Source organism: Ostrea edulis, chromosome 6 (assembly GCF_947568905.1).
Source record: "Ostrea edulis chromosome 6, xbOstEdul1.1, whole genome shotgun sequence".
Taxonomy (NCBI): Eukaryota; Metazoa; Mollusca; class Bivalvia; order Ostreida; family Ostreidae; genus Ostrea; species Ostrea edulis.
In genome coordinates, this window is record NC_079169.1 from 52595856 (window position 1) to 52622457 (window position 26602).

Sequence of the window (26602 nt, forward strand, 5' to 3'; positions counted from 1 at the left end):
TCTTGGAATTATAAAGTCACAAAAATCAGCTTTCGCTAAATATATATAAAATAGATGATCATTTTATTCAATTTGGTTTGAAGAAAGTTGATTCAACCAATCAAATTGTATTTTACAAGCAAACTTAAGTGATGAATATTTGGAGATGTATAGCAGTAAAGACTGATTACAGCTTGTCTTTTTCAGTCTTGTAATGTACATAATTGTGGTTTCGATGTTGGAGACTGTGGAGTGAAAAATTATAAAGACCTGTACCAGATCACAATACTCAGAAACATGACAAAGTATTCGGTACCACCCGGTAAGTTATGCAGAAATCAGTACTGAATTAGTACTGTATTATCAGGGCCCCATCTGTAGACAGGAGACCTATGGTAATCAGCCTTTACGTGCATCCTTGTGTGTGCATGCATTGACAATTTTCAGGACTTTTTTGGCTATCCCTGCAGCTATTGATTTGAAAATTTATACTTGGAACTTCTATCAATGGTTTATAGATCCAGTTTGAATTTAGGCTTTCTTAACTTATTTTGAAAGAGTTATCGACCTCCTTGGCCCTTATTCACAAAGTCTTTTACGATTAAGTATAGATCGAGTATGAATTTAGGCTTCTCTTAACTTATTTTGAAAGAGTTATCGACCTTCTTGGCCCTTATTCACAAAATCTCTTAAGCTGAGAAAAATAATTCTGTCTGATGATCAAATACCAATCACATAAGTATGTATTAAAGTTTTATAAACCATGGATGTACTTTACATATTAATTAAGAAAGACTACAAGAAATGAAAAATAAGAAAATTACAGTATTTGTAAATTTTAATCTAAGTCGTAAGATATTTTGTGAATAGGGCCACTGGAACTTAGCAAATAATGTCAAAAAGTGGGTCCTTTTTGTGATGCTTGCCATCACAATGATATCTAGTATAGAACTGTACCAGATCACGATGTATAGAAACATGACAATGATATCTAGTGTAGAACTGTACCAGATTACGATGTATAGAACTGTACCAGATCACGATGTATAGAAACATGACAATGATATCTAGTGTAGAACTGTACCAGTTCACGATGTATAGAACTGTACCAGATTATGATGTATAGAAACGTGACAATGATATCTAGTATAGAACTGTACCAGATTACGATGTATAGAAACATGACAATGATATCTAGTGTAGAACTGTACCAGCTCACGGAGTATAGAACTGTACCAGATCACGATGTATAGAAACATGACAATGATATCTAGTATAGAACTGTACCAGATCACGGAGTATAGAAACATGACAATGATATCTAGTATAGAACTGTACCAGATTACGATGTATAGAAACATGACAATGATATCTAGTATAGAACTGTACCAGATCACGATGTATAGAACTGTACCAGATTACGATGTATAGAAACGTGACAATGATATCTAGTATAGAACTGTACCAGATTGCGATGTATAGAACTGTACCAGATCACGATGTATAGAACTGTACCAGATTACGATGTATAGAAACGTGACAATGATATCTAGTATAGAACTGTACCAGATCACGATGTATAGAACTGTACCAGATCACGATGTATAGAACTGTACCAGATCACGGCGTATAGAACTGTACCAGATTACGATGTATAGAAACATGACAATGATATCTAGTGTAGAACTGTACCAGATTACAATGTATAGAAACGTGACAATGATATCTAGTGTAGAACTGTACCAGATCATGATGTATAGAAACATGACAATGATATCTAGTGTAGAACTGTACCAGATTACGATGTATAGAAACATGACAATAATATCTAGTATAGAACTGTACCAGATCATGATGTATAGAAACATGACAATGATATCTAGTGTAGAACTGTACCAGATCACGATGTATAGAAACATGACAATGATATCTAGTGTAGAACTGTACCAGATCACGATGTATAGAAACATGACAATGATATCTAGTGTAGAACTGTACCAGATCACGATGTATAGAACTGTACCAGATTACGATGTATAGAAACGTGACAATGATATCTAGTGTAGAACTGTACCAGCTCACGGAGTATAGAACTGTACCAGATCACGATGTATAGAAACATGACAATGATATCTAGTATAGAACTGTACCAGATCACGGAGTATAGAAACATGACAATGATATCTAGTATAGAACTGTACCAGATTACGATGTATAGAAACATGACAATGATATCTAGTATAGAACTGTACCAGATCACGATGTATAGAACTGTACCAGATTACGATGTATAGAAACGTGACAATGATATCTAGTATAGAACTGTACCAGATCACGATGTATAGAACTGTACCAGATCACGATGTATAGAACTGTACCAGATCACGGCGTATAGAACTGTACCAGATTACGATGTATAGAAACATGACAATGATATCTAGTGTAGAACTGTACCAGATTACAATGTATAGAAACGTGACAATGATATCTAGTGTAGAACTGTACCAGATCATGATGTATAGAAACATGACAATGATATCTAGTGTAGAACTGTACCAGATTACGATGTATAGAAACATGACAATAATATCTAGTATAGAACTGTACCAGATCATGATGTATAGAAACATGACAATGATATCTAGTGTAGAACTGTACCAGATCACGATGTATAGAAACATGACAATGATATCTAGTGTAGAACTGTACCAGATCACGATGTATAGAACTGTACCAGATCACGGAGTATAGAACTGTACCAGATCACAGAGTATAGAACTGTACCAGATCACGGCGTATAGAACTGTACCAGATTACGATGTATAGAACTGTACCAGATCACAATGTATAGAACTGTACCAGATCACGGAGTATAGAACTGTACCAGATCACGGAGTTTAGAACTGTACCATATCACGGAGTATAGAACTGTACCAGATCACGATGTATAGAACTGTACCAGATCATGGAGTATAGAACTGTACCAGATCACGGAGTATAGAACTGTACCAGATCACGGAGTATAGAACTGTACCAGATCACGGAGTATAGAACTGTACCATATCACGGAGTATAGAACTGTACCAGATCACGATGTATAGAACTGTACCAGATCATGGAGTATAGAACTGTACCAGATCACGGAGTATAGAACTGTACCAGATCACGGAGTATAGAACTGTACCATATCACGGAGTATAGAACTGTACCAGATCACGATGTATAGAACTGTACCAGATCATGGAGTATAGAACTGTACCAGATCATGGAGTATAGAACTGTACCAGATCACGGAGTATAGAACTGTACCAGATCACAATGTATAGAACTGTACCAGATCACCGAGTATAGAACTGTACCAGATCACCGAGTATAGAACTGTACCAGATCACGGAGTATAGAACTGTACCATATCACGGAGTATAGAACTGTACCAGATCACGATGTATAGAACTGTACCAGATCATGGAGTATAGAACTGTACCAGATCACGGAGTATAGAACTGTACCAGATCACGGAGTATAGAACTGTACCAGATCACAGAGTATAGAGCTGTACCATATCACGGAGTATAGAACTGTACCAGATTATGATGTATAGAAACATGACATAGTATTCAATGCTACTCCAACATGGCTGGTTAGTGGAGTGTAAATATCCATACCCCTGGCTAAAGGTGAAAAAATACAGTGGCTTTTTCTCCTATGTACATGGTTATGTTCATATATGTCTATATAGTTTTACCAAGTGCAGTTATATTGCAGAAGAAATAAGTTAAATTCTTATCAAATTTAGGTTGTATTAAAAAATAATTCATAATCTAGGTCTAATCATGGGTGGATTGTATTTTGTGTGTAATGAAATACAACCTTGTTCAGTGTAGCCCGGATTAGACCAAGGTCATTGTAATAGTGATGTATGGACCATATTTCATGGTGTCTTTATTTTCAGGGGAGACAATAGCCTTTTTAAACCTGACTGATCTGGTTGGATCGAATGGTTCGATACTGGCTGCTGGTCACAACAAGTCCAATGTTGTACGGTCAGCATCAGTGGCCAATAAGTTCAAGGTCATCACTATTCTTCTGTACAGTGACCACAATAAAACAGCTGTCCATTTCAACCTGAAGGCTCACACGGGGAACGAAAGCATCACGTTTGATGTATGTAAAATACCTAAAGACGTAAATATTGTGACATATTTAATCAATCATTCTCAGAATTTAAATTTGAGATGCTTCATTCTATTTAAAAGACAAAATTCAATTTCAGACACCTGTTTAATATTATATGATTTGAAAGACAAAAATAGAAGCTCACCAAAATAACTTGATAGCATTTTATATATATACTGATTGTGTACTTATTGGAAGTGAAGTAAGAGCTCTAATAGTGGCACTAACATATGAAAATCTCTGTTTATCCATTATCATGCATAGAAGAAACATTAAATCATGATAATACCAGATATTGCATCAACTCCAACGGAGCCAAATTTTAAATATGCTTTTATATAAATAGTGCATTTAGTTGAGGGAAACATTGAAAATTTTCACTCTGAGAAACCATTGTCAACTGAGGTGCAGCTGAAATTAACAATGGTTTTCAACTACATGTGCTATTTGTTATATTATTTTGAATGTCGTACATTTATTAGATATCTTTAACAAAGCACAAAAATTCAGATGAATTTTTTTTTAGCAAGATTTTGTCTTAAACAAGCAGCAAGAAAATTCCAATATGGTGAAATTAATTAAAAATGAACAAGTTCAAAATGTTAGTTTTCTGACAGTTACACGGTACATGTATATCCCAATATGCCTGTGAAGCTGCGGATTATCAATTTATTTCTTTTATCAATTGATTTTATTCTAAATGTTGCTGTACTATATAATGCACTGCATCTCTTTCAAATGACATTTTCCTAAAACTTACAGCGAATCGTACGCATATCATTTTGATGCATGTGCTAATTTTTTATATTATCAGCCGTTGTCAGGTAATTTTTTCTGTTGCTCAATATCATCACTGTGGAGGGTGTGGCTTTCACTCTCACAGGGAAGCATTATGTTTTCTCAACCATTTCTCAGCCAATCAGATTTGAATATTTTACATGAAAGTATGATGAAATAAGAAAACACACAGTATATTACAATAAAGGGAAACTTTATCATATCTTCAAAAAATTGAATTAAGTTATTATTGTATTTTCATATATTTCATTGTAATATAACATTTACAATGGGATTGAACACAAGTCCTGATAATTCAAAAATATCTTGTCCTTAGAGATGTAATGCTCAAAAGTTTAAAGGATTTTCAATTGTGTCTTTTTATCATAGTTTAATTTCACGCTGACAACAGACACGAAACAGAGGAAGTCGGCAGAGATTTTACAGAAAGTCAACAACAACACCAAACACAACTTGACAACAACAGAGAAACCTTATCTTTATGATGTGCCAAAACAGAAAAGGTGGGCATTTTAATCACTTCATCTTCTCATTTAAGTGTCGTTGCTCTTCATGGACTGTCAAAGCTAAAAGCAGTGGTGCCTTCTGACTACATGTAAATAGGAGCGTGTCTTTGATACTGCATCTCGCCATTAAGCAGCAAATGAAAAGAAATTAGTGTTTGAAAATGGATCTGTGTTGAAACAAAAATTTTACAGAAATAATTTTCTATGTCTGACTAGATATAAACTGATGAATTTTCATTTATGTAGAGGTCCTAAAATGCCAGTAAAGGTGCTGAAATCTCCCATGATGCCTCAGTCCGTGAATCTCAGTGCTGAACCGTTGCCTGAAGAACTGCAAGAGGAACTGAATTCCATCAACCAACAACTTAACCATGGTATGTGTTCAGTTCTTAATGAATTTTGATTCATCCATCAATGCAACAGTTTTTGTTTACTGTTACAAGTTGTTTGGTTGTTTGTTTGAAGTTTTACGTTTCTGTGGAGACATCACCAGCTGTAGGTGAAGTGCCACAAAGTTTGGCCTGCGCTTGGTGCCCTGAGCCATTTAGCAGTGGGGGTTGTTTATTTTGGACTTGAAGTATCAGATTTCTTGGAAAGGAACTGATAAACAGACATGGTTTTTTTTTAAATGCACTCTTTAAAAGATTGTACTTTGTGTAAAAGCAGCTGAATATGCAGAGACTAATTCAAAGTTTATGTTTTTATTGAAGGGGAAATAACTGAGAAAGGATTTCAACTCAAGATGGGCTTGCTGTGGGAGAAATACCAGCAATATTTACAGGAGTCCAAGCCTACAGGCTACCAGAGGCGGAGTCTGCTGTCCATTATTAGAATGAGACATCAGCCAGTCAGAGAAGAGGACAAACTGAGACTGACAGACAAGGAACTTACTGATGTCATCAGGACAGGAAGTGAACCAGAGAGTAATCTCCCTTGGGAAAAACTTGGTGTGTTCAGGAATGTGATTGAGGCAAGTATAGGGATGGAATTGATAGTGTGAAAGGCTTTAATGTCAAACTGCTCAATTACAGCTCATACTGCTCAAGCACAGCTCAGGATGTTTTCACAATAATGTTCAGTGAGCAACTCCCCTTTTGAAAGGGTCTGTGAACTGATAATAGCTTTAATAGATCCTCTCTAGGTACATTTATTTTGTGAGAAATTTTCACTAATTTTTGCTTTAATTCTTTTCTTGGTACATTAATTTTGTACATCTGAAAATTTTTAGAGAAATTAATATTCTTGCTGTAAAGTTGCAGGAGATATAGTTACTCTATTCAATGACATATATGTGCTTTGCATGAATTTGATCAGATGAAAGAGAAACGTCAGGCTATGGAGGAATACACAGTGCCAGAGTTCCGAGGACGTCGACTGCTGGACACATTTGGGGATTCCCTCCGACATGTGAACCGTCTGTTTAATAAAGCCTTCGGGTACACAGCTCGGAAAGTTCCGGGTCACATGCCTCACATGGTGGACAGAGATGTCATGGACGAACTTCATGAAAGGTAAAAGGGCAACCACATCAATTCTACAGGTACACGTGTGTATCGACAAGTACTGTAGAATCATTAAATTTCATAGCGGCTCAATTTTCATGGATTTCCTATCCCATGAATTTCAAACCACAACCAAATGCTATATTTATATGATGTTTTCAATGTACAAAAATTATATCCACAATTACATTGAATTTCCAGTTGAACTGTAAAATCTCCACAATCCAACGAAAAAGTAAATAATCCATGAAAATTGGCCCCCCACAAATGTAAATGCTGTATGTGTGTTTTTTGTGACAGAAATACGTAGTAATAGGTGTCTGTACTTATAAAGCAGTATTTGGTGCAGTTAAAAATACACAAAATCATGATAGTGTTAAATCTAGAGAGGGCACACATATCATATGTTCAAAAGGGCACTTTTCGTCGCTGCAAGACAATTTCGGGGCACTTTCATTGTATAATACTATGATAGTAATAGAATAATCATTTAGCTTCTTTAAAAGTTAATACCTTCTGCCTTGATTTTAAACTTTTCAATCAACCTTGTGAAATAAAGAACAATTGTTTATATTAACAAATGTTTGATTTTGTTTTCAGGTTCCCAGCAGAATTTGAGGTGACCTCCTCCAACAAAATCCGCAGCAGAAATGACATGCAGTTTGCTTTTTCTTATTTCTACTATCTGATGGGTGTCACCAGAAACCAAACAATGGAGGAGATATTTGTTCAGTTAGACACGGATAATTCTGGGTAGGAAATATTTGTTCAGTTAGACAGATATAATCGTTTGTAGGAAATAGCTGTTCAGTGAGACAGAGATAATTATTTGTAGGAAATATTTGATCACTCAGACAGAGATAAGTAATGGTAGGATATATTGTTCAGTTAGATATAATTATTCATAGGAGATATTTGTTCACTTAGAGATAATTATTCATATTAGATCCTATTTGTTCAGTTAGACAGCGATAATTAGGGTAGGAAATATTTGTTCACCTAAACCAAGATAATTCATGCTGGGGAAATTATGGATAATTTAGGGTACACAATAAAGAAATTACAATTCAACAAAAAGTTTATAATCAGACAATATATATGTCAAATTAAGCAGATATTATTCAGGTTTGGAAATATTTGTTTAGCGAAAACCAGATGATTCATGGTACTAAGGAGATATTTGTACTATTCAACACTGATAATTCTGGGTAGGAGGTATTTGTGTACAACTAAATCTTGATAATTCTGGGTAGGAGGTATTTGTGTACAATTAGACCTTGATAATTCTGGGTAGGATGTATTTGTATACAATTAATTAAACATTGATAATTCTGGGTAAGAAATACTTGTATACAATTAAACATTAATAATTCTGGGTAGGAAGTATTTGTGTACAATTAATTTAAACATTAATAATTCTGGGTAGGAAATATTTGTGTACAATTAAACATTAATAATTCTGGGTAGGAAATATTTGTGTACAATTAAACATTAATAATTCTGGGTAGGAAATATATGTCTACAATTAAATATTAATAATTCTGGGTAGGAAATATTTGTGTACAATTAAACATTGATAATTCTTGGTAGGAAATATTTGTGTACAATTAAACATTAATAATTCTGGGTTGGAAAATATGTCTACAATTAAATATTAATAATTCTGGGTAGGAAATATTTGTGTACAATTAAACATTAATTATTCTGGGTAGGAAGTATATGTCTACAATTAAACATTGGTAATTCTGGGTAGAAAGTATATGTCTACAATTAAACATTAATAATTCTGGGTAGGAGGTACTTGTGTGATATTAGACATTGATAATTCTGGTGGAAGATATTTGTATACATTAGATATTGATAATTGTGGTATTTGTATTCAATTAGACATCAATAATTCTGGTATTTGTACACATTTAAACATCAATAATTCTGATATTTGTACACATTTAAACATTGATAATTCTGATATTTGTACACATTTAAACATCAATAATTCTGATATTTGTACACATTTAAACATTGATAATTCTGGTATTTGTATTCAATTAGACATCAATAATTCTGATATTTGTACACATTTAAACATTGATAAATCTGGTATATGTATTCAATTAGACATCAATAATTCTGGTATTTGTACACATTTAGACATTGATAATTCTGGTATTTGTACACATTTAGACATTGATAATTCTGGTATATGTATTCAATTAGACATCAATAATTCTGGTATTTGTACACATTTAGACATCAATAATTGTGGTATTTGTACACATTTAAACATTGATAATTCTGGTATTTGTATTCAATTAGACATCAATAATTCTGATATTTGTACACATTTAAACATCAATAATTCTGGTATTTGTACACATTTAGACATCAATAATTGTGGTATTTGTACACATTTAAACATTGATAAATCTGGTATATGTATTCAATTAGACATCAATAATTGTGGTATTTGTACACATTTAAACATTGATAAATCTGGTATATGTATTCAATTAGACATCAATAATTCTGATATTTGTACACATTTAGACATTGATAATTCTGGTATTTGTACACATTTAAACATTGATAATTCTGGTATATGTATTCAATTAGACATCAATAATTCTGATATTTGTACACATTTAGACATTGATAATTCTGGTAGGAGGTACAACAGAGAAATCAGAAAGAGATAGATGAGGACATTCTAGATAGCATGTCATGATACTAGTAAATGGGATAATTTTGATTAAGTAAATGTCACAGAAATGATACGAGGTACTTACTAAGAACAACTTATAGCACAAAGCGACACAACGAGCTTGTTCCAATGATTACACATTTGAGCCATGTGATTTGTTCCTCATCAGCTGAAAAATTATGAATACAATCTAATGAAAATTAGATGTTAGATCCTCTAACGAGCGGATCTAACATCTAATTTTAATTAGATTGTGATGAATATTACCTGTGATGCTTCTGGAAAAATGTTGCTGTCACTGTGGTATACTTCATAGATAACCCCTTACATAAAACAAATGAATAGTTTGTAAAGTACCACAAATTTTTTAAATTCCAGACAAGCTTCTCATACCTTAGTACGTTTTGTTGTGAGTAATTGCTTGTTTTGAAAGGAAAAAAATTGCGGCTAATATGACATCAGAATGGAAGACTTACATCGGCTTTATATTTCTTGCTTTTAATGAATAGGCAGATTAAGTGCCTAAAGTTGTGTTGCAAGATGTTATGGGTCTTCACTCGCCTCAACGGTCACACCGTAAAACGAAAATAATGAAGAATTATAAAGTGGGATGTTCTGTTGCATTGATTAATAACAATTTCTTTGTTTTACATGATAAACTTATCGGGGTTATTTTAACTTGACTTTCAGGATCCTGTCTGACAGGGAGATTAGAACGCTGGTGGCCAGAATGCATGAACTGCCTCTAGATCTGCAGGTAAGTAACAATCAGAGAGCTGAGAGAAAAACTTAACGTCATTTAAACCAGAGAGAAAAACTTAATGTCATTTAAACCAGAGAGAAAGACTTAATGTTATTTAAACCAGAGAGAAAAACTTATTATTATACCTCAGTATGAGAATGCCATGCAACGCATAATCTGATTAGTCTAGACGGTCACGTGCCAGGGAGGACAAAACTTCATATCTCCCTCTCAGACATCATATTTCCCTATCATATTTACCCCTTGGGCAGCCTCGTGCGTTTTCCATAAATTTAACGTCAAGGTAGACGAAGTGTATTGTGACGTCACAATAAGTCCGAGTCATTCTACTTTCATAGTTCGTAAGGCACAAAATATGCGGGTCTCTGATACACAGTTGAATCGCATGGTTTTGGTTTTGGTTGATACAAAAACAAGCAAGTAAATCAGCACTCAAGGAGAATGAAATACAAAAACTGGTTATCATATCACTGTATTTCGTTGTTTGTACCTTCTACCATAATACGTTGACGGCGCGGTGTTACCGTTAGGACGATCCCAGCTACATACAATGTAGATGAGCGGACTCCAATTTCAAACGTACTTTTGTAGTCTTGCTTTGTTTCGGTATAATAAACAATTTATTGCATGAATGTTCGGGAGATATGAAGATTTATTCACCCAAGAAAAATCATATTCCCCTCGGGCGTTGCCCTCGGGGAATATGATTTTTCTTGGGTGAATAAATCTTCATATCTCCCTCACTATCATGCAATAAATGTATAATGTCATTTAAACCAAAGAGAAAAACTTAACGTCATTTAAACCAGAGAGAAAAACTTAATGTCATTTAAACCAGAGAGAAAAACTTAACGTCATTTAAACCAGAGAGAAAAACTTAATGTCATTTAAACCAGAGAGAAAAACTTAACGTCATTGACATATAAACGACTGTTTGGCTTGGAAACATTTAAACAACTATTTGGCTAGGGATTTATACGAACAACTATTTGGCTAGGGACTTATATGAACAACTATTTGGTGAGGGATTTATACAAACAACTATTTGGCTAGGGATTTTTATGAACAACTACATGGCTAGTGACTCACATGAATGACTATTTAACTGGGACTCATATAGATGACTCTTTGTCAAATAAAATATATATTTCTGCTGTTAGTGATGTACTAAACTGATTTATACGTCTCCATGTTGATGTACAAAGCATAGTTACTCCCCTTGATTTGTATGTTTTCTCTTTTTGTAGATGTTGACGAATGTGGAGGAGGTGTTTATTAACTGTACGCAGTCCCCCAACATCAGTGCAGACACGCCCACAACCACGCCCACAACCACACCCAAAGTCATTCTCACAGGAAAGGAGGAGGAGTATTACGATAAAAGAATGGTCAGTGATTGCATGTGTATTTCATCAAACATTGTGTAGAATTAAATCTCCGGTACACAGTAAATATCATCAATCATTTTCTGGTTCACAGTGAATATCATCAATCATTTTCTGGTTCACAGTAAATATCATCAATCATTCTCTTGTTCACAGTAAATATCATCAATCATTCTCTAGTTCAAAGTGAATATCATCAATCATTCTCTTGTTCAAAGTGAATATCATCAATCATTCTGTGGTTCACAGTGAATATCATCAATCATTCTCTGGTTCACAGTAAATATCATCAATCATTCTCTGGTTCACAATGAATATCATCAATCATTCTCTGGTTCACATTAGATATCATCAATCATACTCTGGTTCACAGTAAATATCATCAATCATTCTCTGGTTCACAATGAATATCATCAATCATTCTCTGGTTCACAGTGAATATCATCAATCATTCTCTTGTTCACAGTGAATATCATCAATCATTCTCTAGTTCAAAGTGAATATCATCAATCATTCTCTTGTTCACAGTGAATATCATCAATCATTCTCTAGTTCAAAGTGAATATCATCAATCATTCTCTGGTTCACAGTAAATATCATCAATCCTTTCTCTGGTTCACAGTGAATATCATCAATCCTTCTCTGGTTCACAGTGAATATCATCAATCATACTCTGGTTCACAGTAAATATCATCAATCATTCTCTGGTTCACATTAGATATCATCAATCATTCTCTTGTTCACAGTGAATATGATCAATCATTTTCTGGTTCACAGTAAATATCATCAATCATACTCTGGTTCACAGTGAATATCATCAATCATTCTCTGGTTCACAGTAAATATCATCAATCATTCTCTGGTTCACATTAGATATCATCAATCATACTCTGGTTCACAGTGAATATCAATCATTCTGTGGTTCACAGTAAATATCATCAATCATTCTGTGGTTCACAGTGAATATTATCAATCATTCTCTGGTTCACATTAGATATCATCAATCATACTCTGGTTCACAGTAAATATCATCAATCATTCTCTGGTTCACAATGAATATCATCAATCATTCTCTGGTTCACAGTGAATATCATCAATCATTCTCTTGTTCACAGTGAATATCATCAATCATTCTCTAGTTTAAAGTGAATATCATCAATCATTCTCTGGTTCACAGTGAATATCATCAATCATTCTCTAGTTCAAAGTGAATATCATCAATCATTCTCTGGTTCACAGTAAATATCATCAATCCTTTCTCTGGTTCACAGTGAATATCATCAATCCTTCTCTGGTTCACAGTGAATATCATCAATCATACTCTGGTTCACAGTAAATATCATCAATCATTCTCTGGTTCACATTAGATATCATCAATCATTCTCTTGTTCACAGTGAATATGATCAATCATTTTCTGGTTCACAGTAAATATCATCAATCATACTCTGGTTCACAGTGAATATCATCAATCATTCTCTGGTTCACAGTAAATATCATCAATCATTCTCTGGTTCACAGTAAATATCATCAATCATTCTCTGGTTCACATTAGATATCATCAATCATACTCTGGTTCACAGTGAATATCAATCATTCTGTGGTTCACAGTAAATATCATCAATCATTGTGTAGAATTCAGTAGTTCACACTACTTGCTCATCAGGAAAGTTTTTCCTCCAGTATTTTTGGCAGTTTTATTTTATGGAATTGTTACGATGAAAACTTCTAGATTCCATTAACACAAAGCATCACAGAATCTGACTGACTAAGCTGTTTTAATTTAAATAAATGACTATAGCTAGCAATGAAGTTCATGAAGGTTTATTTTACAGCCCCAGGTCACAAGGTCACTGTTTACCCAGTGTCCAGGGGTCAAGGACATTATAGAGAAGTACTTCCCACCCATCAACAAATACAAGTAAGATCACATTGAAAATAAAACTGTAGAGAAAGTTACATTCTTTGTTTTTATCATGGTGGGATGTGTGGCTCTTAAGGTCATAGGATACCCAAGATTTTAAATGCATCAAATGAAGTAGGATTTTCCTACATATTAACATGGGATTTTCTATCATTTGACCAAACAGCAATGTAAATTGATCATTAATACATGAAATATTTGAAGGATTTCAATTTTTAATGTTTTTCCATAGAATATTCAAGTAAAGATTTTTGAATACTGTAAAAAAAAAAAAAAAAGGTGGTTTCATAGGGAAATGTTGTGGTAGATATGGGTTTTTAGCAATATTAAAATATTAACAAATTATTTGACTAAATTCTATAATAAATAAATTCTATAATAAAATTGATTTTGGGGTATCCTATATCCTTAAATTATATGATGAAGAAAATGTGAAAAGACTTTCAACGAGCAGCACATGACAGAGGGAGAATACTGTTTTAGTTAGGAACTGAAATAAAAGGACAGGTGCTCTATGAACAGGATATATGACACCTATCAAATCTGTATTGAAGTTATGTTGTTATGAATTGAAAAGTTTGTTTCCTGTAGCAGAAAATGTCAATTTTTAGTGTAAAATCATTAAGGTTAAAATTGAAATTCCTTCAGGAATCTAGCACACCATCTGAAAGCTTAGTCTGATGTGCTGGGTTGATTTACTGAGCTAATGGACAAAGAATGGGATTTTATGTTTGCATCTATGGTGTACTTCTTTTGAGAGATTCGTGATGATGTGACATTCCTCCTTAGAATTGACCAATCTAGCCATTCGTAACGGATCACACGACAGTGGGAACCAGGCATTACTGTACACTTCATCAAAAGTTATGGGATTTTTATTTCAGGTATATCACAGATGAAGATAGTGAAATAGCGTTCAAAATGATCAAAACGAACAGCTCCACTGTGGTGGGACAACTGGATGATATACGCAAAAATCCCAAGTAAGGAAGTGCACGGCACACTGTTAAAGCTAAAAGCTTAGTGTGATGTTATGTATTTGTACTGAAGTGTGGGTATTTTTTACTTACAGAAAGTTTGTTTGCTTGAATGACAACATTGATCACGACAGCGAAGATGCCAAAACAGTAAGATATATTTATGATCTTGTTAATTTTGTACTTGCATACCAACTGCATTGGTTTGTGGTTGAAGGAGAGGAGAAGGGGGGGGGGGGGTTGGTCATTTAGCAGAATTGGAGTGGCCTGTCCATCTTGCAGGTAACATCAAATATCGATATCTCAAACATCGATATCTCGAATACTATGGATATGTTGAAATGATTCAAAAGTCCCAACCACTTATTCTTTAAATATTTTACCTTGATATCTTGAGTTATCTGATATCTCGAAGTTTTTTCTCTTTCCCATGAAGTTTGAGATAATGAGGTTTGACTGTATATCATATCATAATAGTGGCTTTCACTTGATATCTTGTGGTTGGCTGTGACGATTTAGGTGTTGGTACTTTGTGATGTCACATTGACAATGCTCTCAATGTGAGGGAATTAAAAAATTGCTCAAATGTGAGTTTTGGGATTTTTTCTTTTCCTCGAATATCTTTGTCAATTCTTCCTCAACTTTGATGAAATATTCATTATAAATTTGATTTATATAGTTCTTTGAAATTCTTAACTATTGGTAAGGATTAAAGGTACTATTGAAGTATTTTAATGGGTCAGAATAAACCCTAAACTCAATTATAATTACAAAGATTTAGGTAAAAGTATTTTACAGTTGTTGAAAGAAAAACATGTCAATATAAAAAAAAATTACTAACGTACAATAGGTATACAAAATCAGTGTATGATGCTGGTTTAATGCTGAGCTGAATTCCCACATGAGTATGTAAACTGTCACAAATCGGCTGTTGAATCCAATGTCCAAAGTCCCCAGCACATCTCCTCTGAAACCGCTTAAATAGAATTTCATGAAACTTTGTATGGAGTTAATAATGATATACTGTGTAGATTCATTTTTTTCTGGGAGTTATCATCTTATGCCACCTTTGAACTTAGAAGATTGGCCAAAAAATTAAGTATACTACTGGAACAGATTGTCAGTGCAACTCCTCTTAAATCCCTGAACAGAATTTCATAGTACATTGTATTTAATATAGACATACTGTGTATATGTGCATATTCACAGGAAATTCTGATTTTTTCTGGGAGTTTTGCCCCTTTTGAACATAGAAGTTTGGCCAAAATATACTATTTGGTGCAACTTGCGTGAAACTGGTATTCAAGCCAAATATAATTAAATTATTTCTGTTCTAATATTTTACACAATTTACATTTTTAAAAACACTTGAGTAGTGCCATCTACTTTCATGTACAATATAGCACAGAGGCATAAGAATTTTGTAGTATTTTATACACAGGGGCTAAGCCCGTTTTAACTCTGTGATACCATAAATATAGATCACAGAGTTCGGGTCCAAAACGGGCTTAGCCCCTGTGATTTTATATATAGCATTGTCATTCATTCCTTACCTTCTTCACATGAGAGTTCCATAAAAGGAGATAATTTTCTGATAAAATTTCCAAATTTTATCCCCAAAATAAATGACTTTCTATTTATTTGCAACCAAATTCCCGTTTAGTAGCGATAATTTATGCATAATTCTGTGTTTTAACCCATGGTTTTATAACTCACTAAAAATAGCATTTAATTTAATTTGATAACTACATAATCTTACTACTTAAAACACTATACAACTTAAATCTGGAGAATGAACTTAAAGGTTATGTTCACCAATTCAAAGATACCTTTTGAAAAGACTACGCAGAACTGGTATTATATGTGATTATTCTGCTTTTGATATTTTAATGACTAGCTGAAATTACCACATTTATTATGCATGAAATTGATGTGTATATTGTGCTAAAAATAGAACGGTCCATTAGGTGTTGGGGGGGGGGGGGGGGGGGGGGTACTCATCAATTTTGCCACAAAATATGACATAACTAGTAAAATACATTTGAAATATCATAAAAAAGTCAGAAAATTTGACAACATCTTCCATGATAATTTTTTAGTTTTGCATGGTTCTATCGTAGACAGCTTCTTAAGTACATAAATGTTACACCCCAAATCGTCGCCGGCGACGATTTGGAATGGGCGACGATTTGGGGTTTCTTTTGTAACACCCCAAATGGTCGCCCGTCCCAAATAACCTCACACCCCAAATTGTTGTCCCCTTGCTGCAACTATTTGGAAACATCATTTACATACAAATTGGTCCTGTTTGTTAACTCCTTCTCTCCTCCTCTTCTACTCCTCCTCCTTCCTCTTCTGCTGTGGTCCAGCTATGACCACAAAAGGTTCTATGGAGCCTATAAACAAGACTGTTTAATGTTCTACTTCGTCTTCTACTTGTTCTGTTGTATAATTTGTTTTAAAGATTTATTATGATCACAGTATTTGTTATTGTTGTTTTGGTTGGTAGTGGTATTATTACTATTGAAAGAATTGTATTTCTTGGTGGTGGTGGTGGTGGTGGTATTGGTGTCATTATTGTCGATATGAATTGTTTTTTGTCCAGTCCTCCAGAGAGAAAGAGAGAGAGAGAGAGGCATGGCCGACAATACATCGTTTTGCATTTTGTTGGAGGGTCATTCTGCTGAACATGGAGTTATTAGGTGTTGTGCACTGCAGATTTGTTAGTGACCTCAGATTATGTTAGATTATGTCTGTTAGCCACAGTTTGGAAACTCTTCTGCCATTTGGACACTCGTAAAAACCTCGAGAAATACCCGCCCTTCCTCTTTATTTCTCAATATTTTTGTTTGTTTAACTCGTTGTGTCCCCCCCTCTCTCTCTCTTTATCTCCCTCTCTCTCTAAATAAGTAAATGAACAAACAAACAAAAAACAACAAATAAATGAAACCTATGTGCTTAGTCCCAAATAACCTATATACAAAATATTAGCTCTATCAGTTCACAAACACCAGAGTGACAGTCTAAAATAGTTCGCTATGATTACAGCTTGCGGTGCATTGAGCTCACGATCAAGAGATTTCATGTGACGGGAAGTGCGTGCCAGGGACACATGTAACCCACATATCGGTTCAAACATATTGCAGAGTTGCTGAAAATTGTGCACAGATCGCGGCACTTTAAGCTCTCATTCCAGAATTCTCATTTTGGGGGAGGCGTGTCAGAGGGTCATTTGTAATCTACATACAAAATTGCAGTCCAATAGGTCAACAAACACCAGAGATATGGGTGCGGACAGACAGACAAACAGACCAAGTGAAACCTATGTACCCCCATATAAGAGGGGGTACAATAAAATAACTTCTGTGTAATCTATCCTAAAAACGTCAATAAAATATTAACGAACGACGATTTAGGACGGTTGACGATTTGGGGTGTACAATAGTACATCCCAAATCGTCGCCCCTAATGATAGTGCAATCTTGTCCCAAATCGTCGCCGGGGTGACGATTTGGGATGCTGGGCAACGATTTGGGATGGGGCGACGATTTGGGGTGTAACACATAAATGCTGTTTCTGCAAACTAATGTGATTTACAATAATACTCACATTGACTTTATGTGTAGTTCCTGCGGTAGTGTAATGAGAACCATTTTGTATGGTATATTCTTCTATCATAGAAAACAAATGTTATTTTATCCTGCAGGTGAAGGCAATACTTCATGATTTTTATGAGGCTGTGTTTCCACTTCGATCTCAGTTTGAGCTTTCACGCGAGTATCGGAACCGTTTTGTCCACGTGGAAGAGCTACGACAGTGGAAGGTGTACAGAGATTGGATGAAGACACTCACTCATCTTTCTATCATATTCCTCATTATTTTTATGATCTCTTCATATTTCGGAGATGAAGTAAGTTAAATCTGTAAACTTGTATGTAGTCACAGTGAAACCTGCCTAATCTGACTTGTTCTGGGAGACAAAATTCTATGTCAGATTATACAGAATATCAGATTATACAGTATTTCAGAATATACAATATGTCAGATTATACAGTATGTCAGATTATACAGAATGTCAGATTATACAGTATATCAGATTATACAGAATGTCAGATTATACAGAATGTAAGATTATACAGGGTGTCAGATTATACAGTATGTCAGATTATACAGTATGTCAGATTATACAAGGTGTCAGATTATACAGTGTTAGATTATACATTATGTCAGATTATACAGTATGTCAGATTATACAGAATATCAGATTATACAGAATGTCAGATTATACAGTATATTAGATTATACAGAATGTCAGATTATACAGGATGTCAGATTATACAGAATATCAGATTATACAGAATGGCTGAATATACAGTATGCAGGGGCTTAGCTACACTCTAGCACTGTATGCACGTGATTACAAATATTTTCGTTAAATTTTTATTACATATTACGAAAAAGTCCTCAGCTTCTGGGGGGCTGCCGCCCCCAGACCCCCTGCTTACAAATATTTTAAACCTAGCTACACCACTGGTATGTAAGATTATACAGTATGTCAGATTATACAGTATACAGAATGTCAGATTATACAGTATACAGTATGTCAGATTATACAGTATGTCAGATTAACAAGTGTAAAAGACATGGAGAAAACAGAAGTGGGGATGAAAATTAAAGTTTGAAATATACAGTGACATGGATTTCACAGGTGCTGGGTGATTAGACAGTGTTTAACTATATATATAAATGTGTCTATATAAATTACCTAGTCAAAGCTTGTGTAACAAAAGAATTAGAAAGTTTTAAAATACCTAAATCTATCACTATGCATCAGAATTCATTTTTTGTGAAAAAATGTACATGTGCATTTCTGTGGATTTTTTTTTTTTAACTTGGAAATAATTGTTTCTCATCAGATTAGAAGAGATGTGTTGTGTAAAGTTGTTTGTCTGGGAATATTTTCAGATTGAATCCTGCTACAGGAAATACTGCCGACGGAGAGACCGCACATCCTCCGACCATTCGTCCTCAAGCTTTCAGACGACTCTGGTGACCGTTTGACGGTGGCTGCTCTGGCTGATCCTACCAGACGTTTTAGTGGTGCTCTTCTCCGGAATTATGTGTGCTCTGTTCTGTCTGTTTGTGGCAGAGAGTTTCATGTTTGACTGAGCAGACGGAGGTCTTCTGTCTTACTGCCGACTGATCTCGCACAAATACATGTACATATCACTGCACAGGTACACAGGTAAAATCCAGACAAATCTCAGATTTCAATCTTAGCCGTTCAAACAACATAGAGGTTAATCTCAGGTCAGGTGTTTGTGGAAGACTGGTTTTCAGCAATATTGTTTACATCTAATTCTTTGATGTAGATTTATTTTTATTTATGTTGTGGGCATGCACACACAAATTAAAAAAGTGTATCTAAGATTCACAGATTTTAAGTATAGGATTAAAAAATATCAAGGGAAATTTAATGTACCAGTCCAATACTTTAAAGGAAATTTTTTTTTTGAAATTACTTGCAACAGCAAAATGGATTTTAACACTCCCCCCTTCCACACCACCATCTATAGGCATCAAAACCTGCCTGTATAACACTTATTGAGTGAGTAGTGAAGTTTATCAGCAGTAATGGAGGACTAGTGAGCACCATTAAATCAGACTCTAAATGATCAACCAGAGCGAGAAATCGCCCGCTTTGTTTTATACATGTATGTAGTGCATTATTTTGTTACTTTTTACAACCAGATTTTATTTGTAGATATTTATTTTTTATGTGCCTGTCTTTTGACGGGACATATTATGGTACAGCGATGTTTGTACGTCCGTTTGTTCGTGGTTTTCTGTTTCTATTTTCATTTCTCTGTCACATGTCAAGCTGAGGCTTGTTGTGGTGCTTCTTTGGGGGTCATTCTAGTCTAGGTCATGTTGCAGTTTGATCTATTTTGACCTCTCTTGCAGGAGTCTTTCCACTTGATTTGAATGTTATATTGAGGGTACATGATTTGTCTTCCTAACTCCTCCCACAGTTTTCAAGTGAAGAACTCATAGACATGATTTGAGCTGAAAGTTTTCAAATTTTATTTTTCCATTTTTAGCTCACCTGAGCTGAAAGCTGATCACCCGTATTCTTGTATATTTAGCCTATGTGTAAACAAAAACATGGCACAGCCGTGTTTACATAACAAAGAATTGTGAGTGCTTTATCTCACTTGAAACTCAAAAACTGATTTTCAAATTTTGGTTGAAATATATTAGTTAAACATTGAAAACATTAAAAATTGAAAAATAAAAATTTCAGCTCAATCATTTCCATTCCCCTTTAAAAGGTGTTTGTATGGGTATTGAAGACATAATCGTCGCTAGCCAGGGTTACTGAGTCCGGTAGTGTAAAGGGAGACAATAGGCGTGGCTTGCGACGATGATTATATACCGTCTACATAAGTTTGTGACGGGCGTATGTTGTACCGTTTCCGTTTGTGGTGTCCGGACAGGGCCATTTGCAAAAGCGTGATAGCGCGTTAGTCACAACACGCCGTCACGCCAATAAGTAACTCGCCTTCGCGCCGACAAGCAACGCGCTGTCACGCTAACACAACTTTACACAACTCTCCTTCGCGCCGACAAGCAACGCGCCGTCACGCAACACAACTTTACACAACTCGCGCTTGTCTGCGCGGAGACGAGTCGTGTTAGCGTGACTGCGAGTTGCTTGTCGGCGCAAAGGCGAGTTGTGTAAAGTTGTGTTAGCGTGAAGGCGCGTTGCTTGTCGGCGCGAAAGCGCGTTGCTTGTTGGCGTGACCGCGAAGGTGTGTTGCTTGTCGGCGCGAAGCTTGTTGGCGTGACGGTGTGAAGGTGCGTTGCTTGTCGGCGCGTTGCTTGTTGGCGTGAGAGCGCGAAGGCGCGTTGCTTATTGGCCTGACGGCGTATTGTGACTAACGCGCAGTCACGCTTATACAAATGGCCCTATCTGGACACCATGTCTGTTACACTTGTTGGAATACGCCTGATGTTCTTGTGCATTTTCAGCTATTGAGCTGCTCAGGAACTTAAAGATTTGTTTTGCTTATGACACAACCGTAATGTGGTACTCATGTTTTCTAAGAATTAAATATGTTTTGTAATAAAAGAACAAGGAATGAAAGCCCAGTTATAAACTGCATAATAAAATTTCTAATATTTTGATAGAAATAGAAACTGCATAGGATTTGCTAATTAGTTAATTGATACAAGTAACATAGAACTTGAAAGGGCAGGTGCTGCTTGAGATGTTATTTTTATGCTAATGAATTCTTTGAACGTTTGTGTACACCTAATGTTGATTGATTGTATGGGATTTTACATCTCTGTTTAGATTATTGCGCTCGCATTGACTGGCCTAATTTAGTAATGGTATCGGAAATTCATATTCCATATAATCATATAAACTACATTTTACAATTTGATTTCATTTGATGCACTTTTTTCCCAATGAATAGTTGATGCAGTCTTTTTACAGAATGCAGTGCATTATGATTTATAATTGATTGGAGAGAATGTATTGAATGCAAAAAATTTCAATAACTCAGGAAGTGTGTGGGTGATTGTGATGTCATAACAGGGGTGTTTGTAATCATGAACATATGAATTTATAAGTATTTACATTTCATTTAGCGTAATTTTATAGCTTCATTAATGTTACTCCTTCACATATTTACACATGCATGAATGAGATTTTTTTTTACAACAGAAAGGAAGTTGTTAAGTAAGTAATATAAGCACGGGAGCGACAGCTTGGTAACTGTGCACCGGGGGAGGGATGCTGTTGATATAAACTAGAATTGTCAAATATTGGAGACGAGGATCACAGAATGTATTTAGGTGGTCTGCTGTAAACATTTATCTTACATTTATACCTCTGTTCTACCCGCAGTAGTACAGAGCTACCCAATGCTCATCCGCTCCAAAATATGGTTAGCAGACTAATTAGCCATGCTTTATTTGCAAGTTCCCATCATTTCATTGTAATATTTATATCTAACAATTTTGAGATAAAAACACCTTGGTGAGAAAAAAAAAACACCCCGGCATTCCGCAGCTCAGTCTTTACTACTGAATATTGATTGAATTATGTAATGAAATACGTGAACATGCCTTTATTATTATAATCAAACCAATGACACAGTAACCGCTACGTACAAAATTAATACAAACAAATTGTCACTAATGACTAGATTTGTAAAGGGGATCGTAAACTTGTAATTTACACTAATTGATCCCAGCCAATATATTTCTAAAAAAAACCCCAAAACCCCACATTACTGTCATCATTCCATAGTACTATTTCTTTAGTTATTTAATATAACGCATATGACTACAATGGACGAATTTTTTTTAGCTGATCTCTCGCTATGTTTGTAACAAGTGATACACAAGCAATTCACAACTGATAAATGAAGATAACGGGCACCTGTTTTAGGTTCTGATCGTGATGTGTTGTTTCAAATCAAATCCCATAGCAAAAATGTTTAACAAACATGAATATAGATATGAAGCATAAAACATGAATACTTGAATTTCAAATAAATAATGATCAAATACCATTGTAATCGTATGTTGGGATAATTTTTATAAAGGGAGATAACTCTATATACACGTACACAACACATAATAATAAATCTTATATGTTTCTAGGGATTTTGAACAATAAAATGATCAACATTTACTAAATGTTTGTGCCATTTTCATCTGATTCCAGGTCTATTTTCTTTGCTTTATTTTGACATTCCAAAATGTATCAGCATTATAGCCCAAGGAAACGTAGAATTTGTCAGAGAGAGATGTTGTTTTCATTGTGATTATTTAACCGGGAACAAGAACTATACATAATTGTCCATGTGTCTAACAAGATATATACATAATTGTCCATGTGTCTAACAATATATATACATAATTGTCCATGTGTCTGTTTAATATGTTATGTTACAATATAATTTAATTATGGGCAATGCAATGGAACATATACTTTGTTTATAAGTGCACGAGCTATGTAATTATGTTAAGTGCTGTTTTGTACAATGAATTTGTTTCAGTCTTTATAGAGGATAGTTTAGTAATATATGTTAAAATGGTGTTTCCATGTGAAAACAAAAGTGCATTGAAAAATACTCATGTGAACAAGTTTGTATACAAGTCTACATTAGTATTTTTTTTTTTTACCATACGAGAGTCTGTTTTGTAGGGAGAAGGAATCATTAAAGAAAATCTCCACTTTTATAGCAAATTTCATGTAGAACTTTGAATATTGATAATAGTATATGGAAGTAGAAGCGCAATGTACAGTTTGAATTGAAATCCATCACGATGTTTTTGTTATTTATCAGACTTATAGCCACAGTAATGAAGTGCTGTGGTCACCTTTTAAAATAAAATCTGTTCAGTATTTTACGTGTATACTTTGAAATTTTGTGTTACTCATTTTCTGTCTGGGGGATGAAAACTCGGACCAGCCTCATTTTGATCTCAGTCATACATTTATTAAAGGATTATACTTTAAAACAATAAAATGCGTAATTCTTCGTTGTTTTATGGGGCGATGAAGGCAGCAAGCATTGCAGAAGAAAATTCATAACCCGTTTAAGCGGGTTATGATTTTTTTTTTTGCAATGCTAGCTACCTTCATTACCCCATAAAACAATAAAGATAGACATTTTATTGCTTATATTCATATTTTTATGTACATGTATATCATCGTCGACCATTTCGTTGGCCTATGCAACCTTTGACCTTGACGACGCTCCATATTTGGTAATGATTACCCGGACAGTTGTAATTAAAAAACAAATGGAACTAGTTTGCAACAAACATGTATTCACTATCTATGATGAAAGCAATATCAATTAAAAAAAAAATACATGTATTAGAGAAAATATTTGGTGAATGTAAATTCTTAGACCAGCTCACTACACCTAGAAATAGTTTCTCAGATCAGTACAGATTGATTTAATCATAAAAGATATGATGATATATAATAAATATATATGTCAAAAAGGCAGAAAATATGCAAATTTGGATAGAAACATGATTTTCAAAAATTTATTTCAACACATTTGAACAAAAGACTGGTGGATTTGAACTCGAGATCTGCGGTTCACCAGCCAATGCTTTAACCACTGAGCTACGATGATAGACAAACAAATCGATCGATGCTAATAATTTCACAAAAACATTTAAATCGCCATCTTGTGATTGTTACGTCCCTCTCGAGAATATTTCACTCATATGGAGACGTCACCACTGGCGGTGAAGGGCTGCAAAATGCTCGGGGCTTATGGCCATTGAGCAGGGAGAGGGATCTTTATCGTGCCACATCTGCTGCGACATGGGACCGGTTTTTGCGGTCTCATCCGAAGGACCGCCCCATTTAGTCGCCTCTTACGACAAGCAAGGGGTACTGAGGACCTATTCTAACCCGGATCCCCACGGAATCTTGTGATGTAGTGTCATAAAGAGTATAAGCTTTAATGTAGTGAGCTACCTTAATTTTGATCCCGGTCTCACGGTATTGAACTACAAAGAGATCTGACAATCACAGTGTAGATGTCCGATAAGTTGCAAAATCATCCACACATGTCAATCTCTTAAAGGGGCAGAGACAAGATTTGAGATGAAAATTTTCAAATTATATTTTCCCTTTTTTTCGCTCACCTGAGCTGAAAGCTCAAGTGAACTTTTCGGATCGCCTGTTGTCCGTCGTCTGTCTGTCTGTCCGCCTGTAAACTTTTTACATTTTCGACTTTTTCTCCAGAACCACTGGGCCAATTATAACAAACTTGGCCAAAAGCATCCTTGGGTGTAGAACTTTCAAGTTTGTTTAAAGGAAGGGTCATGCCCCCTTCAAAGGGGAGATAATCACAAAAATGCAAAAATAGGGTGGGGTCATTTAAAAATCTTTTAAGAACCACTGGGTCAGAAGAGCTGAAATTTACATGAAAGCTTCCTGACATAGTACAAATTCAAGTTTGTTAAAATCATGGCCCTCGGGGGTTGGATGGGCCACAATAGGGGATCAAAGTTTTACATGAAAATATATAGGAAAAATCTTCTTTCTAAGAACCACCGAGCCAGAGGAGCTGAAATTTACATGAAAATTTCCTGACATAGTAAAGATTGAAATTTCTTAAAATCATGGCCTACGGAGGTAGGATGGGGCCACAGTAGGGGATCAAAGTTTTACATACAAAGATATAAGGAAAATCTTTAAAAATCTTCTCAAAAATTACTGGGCCAGGAAAATGGAAATTTACATGAAAGCTTCCTGACATAGTGCAGATTCAAGTTTGTTAAAATCATGGCCCCCGGGGGTAACATGAGACGACAATAGGGGATCAAAGTTTTACATACAAATATAGAGGGAAATTTTTTAAAAATCTTCTCAACAACCATTGAGCCAGAAAAGCTGAGATTTACGTGAAAACTTCCTGACATAGTGCAGATTGAAGTTTGTTAAACTCATGATCCCTGGGGTTGGGATGGGCAACAGTAGGGGATCAAAGTTGTACATAACTAATAAATAGAAAAAAAAATCTTTAAAAAATTGGGCTACATTTCAAAACTTTGAATGTCAGCTGTCGAGCTATAAAAGAGATACAGAGCTCCCAATGCTTTGTTATATATTTAAACAAGGCTCGTGTCATGTTTTTGTTTACATAGGTTGAATATACTAGTAAACGTTTTGTTTGAAGCAGATTTTTCATTTACAAGACAAGACTGAAGTTAATTCTGAACACAACGAAACAGTTTCTGGTCTTTGTCACGTCTCATTTTGTTTTAAATACGATATTTTCTATGAAGCAATCTATATGCAAACAAATACATGGCACGAACCTTGTTTACATAACAATGAATTGTG

At 34.8% G+C, this 26602-nt stretch overlaps 1 protein-coding gene across 2 annotated transcripts in view; it reads left to right on the forward strand.

The window, feature by feature from the left end:
* Window positions 1–24133, forward strand: part of LOC125645444 (N-acetylglucosamine-1-phosphotransferase subunits alpha/beta-like) — a 43345-nt gene extending 19212 nt beyond the window's left edge. For both annotated transcript variants that reach the window (XM_048870954.2, XM_048870955.2), the window contains 14 exons: window positions 187–301; window positions 3932–4143; window positions 5323–5456; window positions 5706–5833; window positions 6170–6429; window positions 6774–6970; window positions 7562–7714; window positions 10353–10419; window positions 11673–11813; window positions 13644–13729; window positions 14617–14715; window positions 14805–14859; window positions 18416–18619; window positions 19675–24133. In XM_048870954.2, the coding sequence (XP_048726911.2) occupies window positions 187–301; window positions 3932–4143; window positions 5323–5456; window positions 5706–5833; window positions 6170–6429; window positions 6774–6970; window positions 7562–7714; window positions 10353–10419; window positions 11673–11813; window positions 13644–13729; window positions 14617–14715; window positions 14805–14859; window positions 18416–18619; window positions 19675–19770 (1947 nt within the window). In that variant the 3' untranslated portion in view covers window positions 19771–24133. The remainder of the gene's footprint in view (window positions 1–186; window positions 302–3931; window positions 4144–5322; window positions 5457–5705; window positions 5834–6169; window positions 6430–6773; window positions 6971–7561; window positions 7715–10352; window positions 10420–11672; window positions 11814–13643; window positions 13730–14616; window positions 14716–14804; window positions 14860–18415; window positions 18620–19674) is intronic.
* Window positions 24134–26602: the final 2469 nt, after the last annotated feature.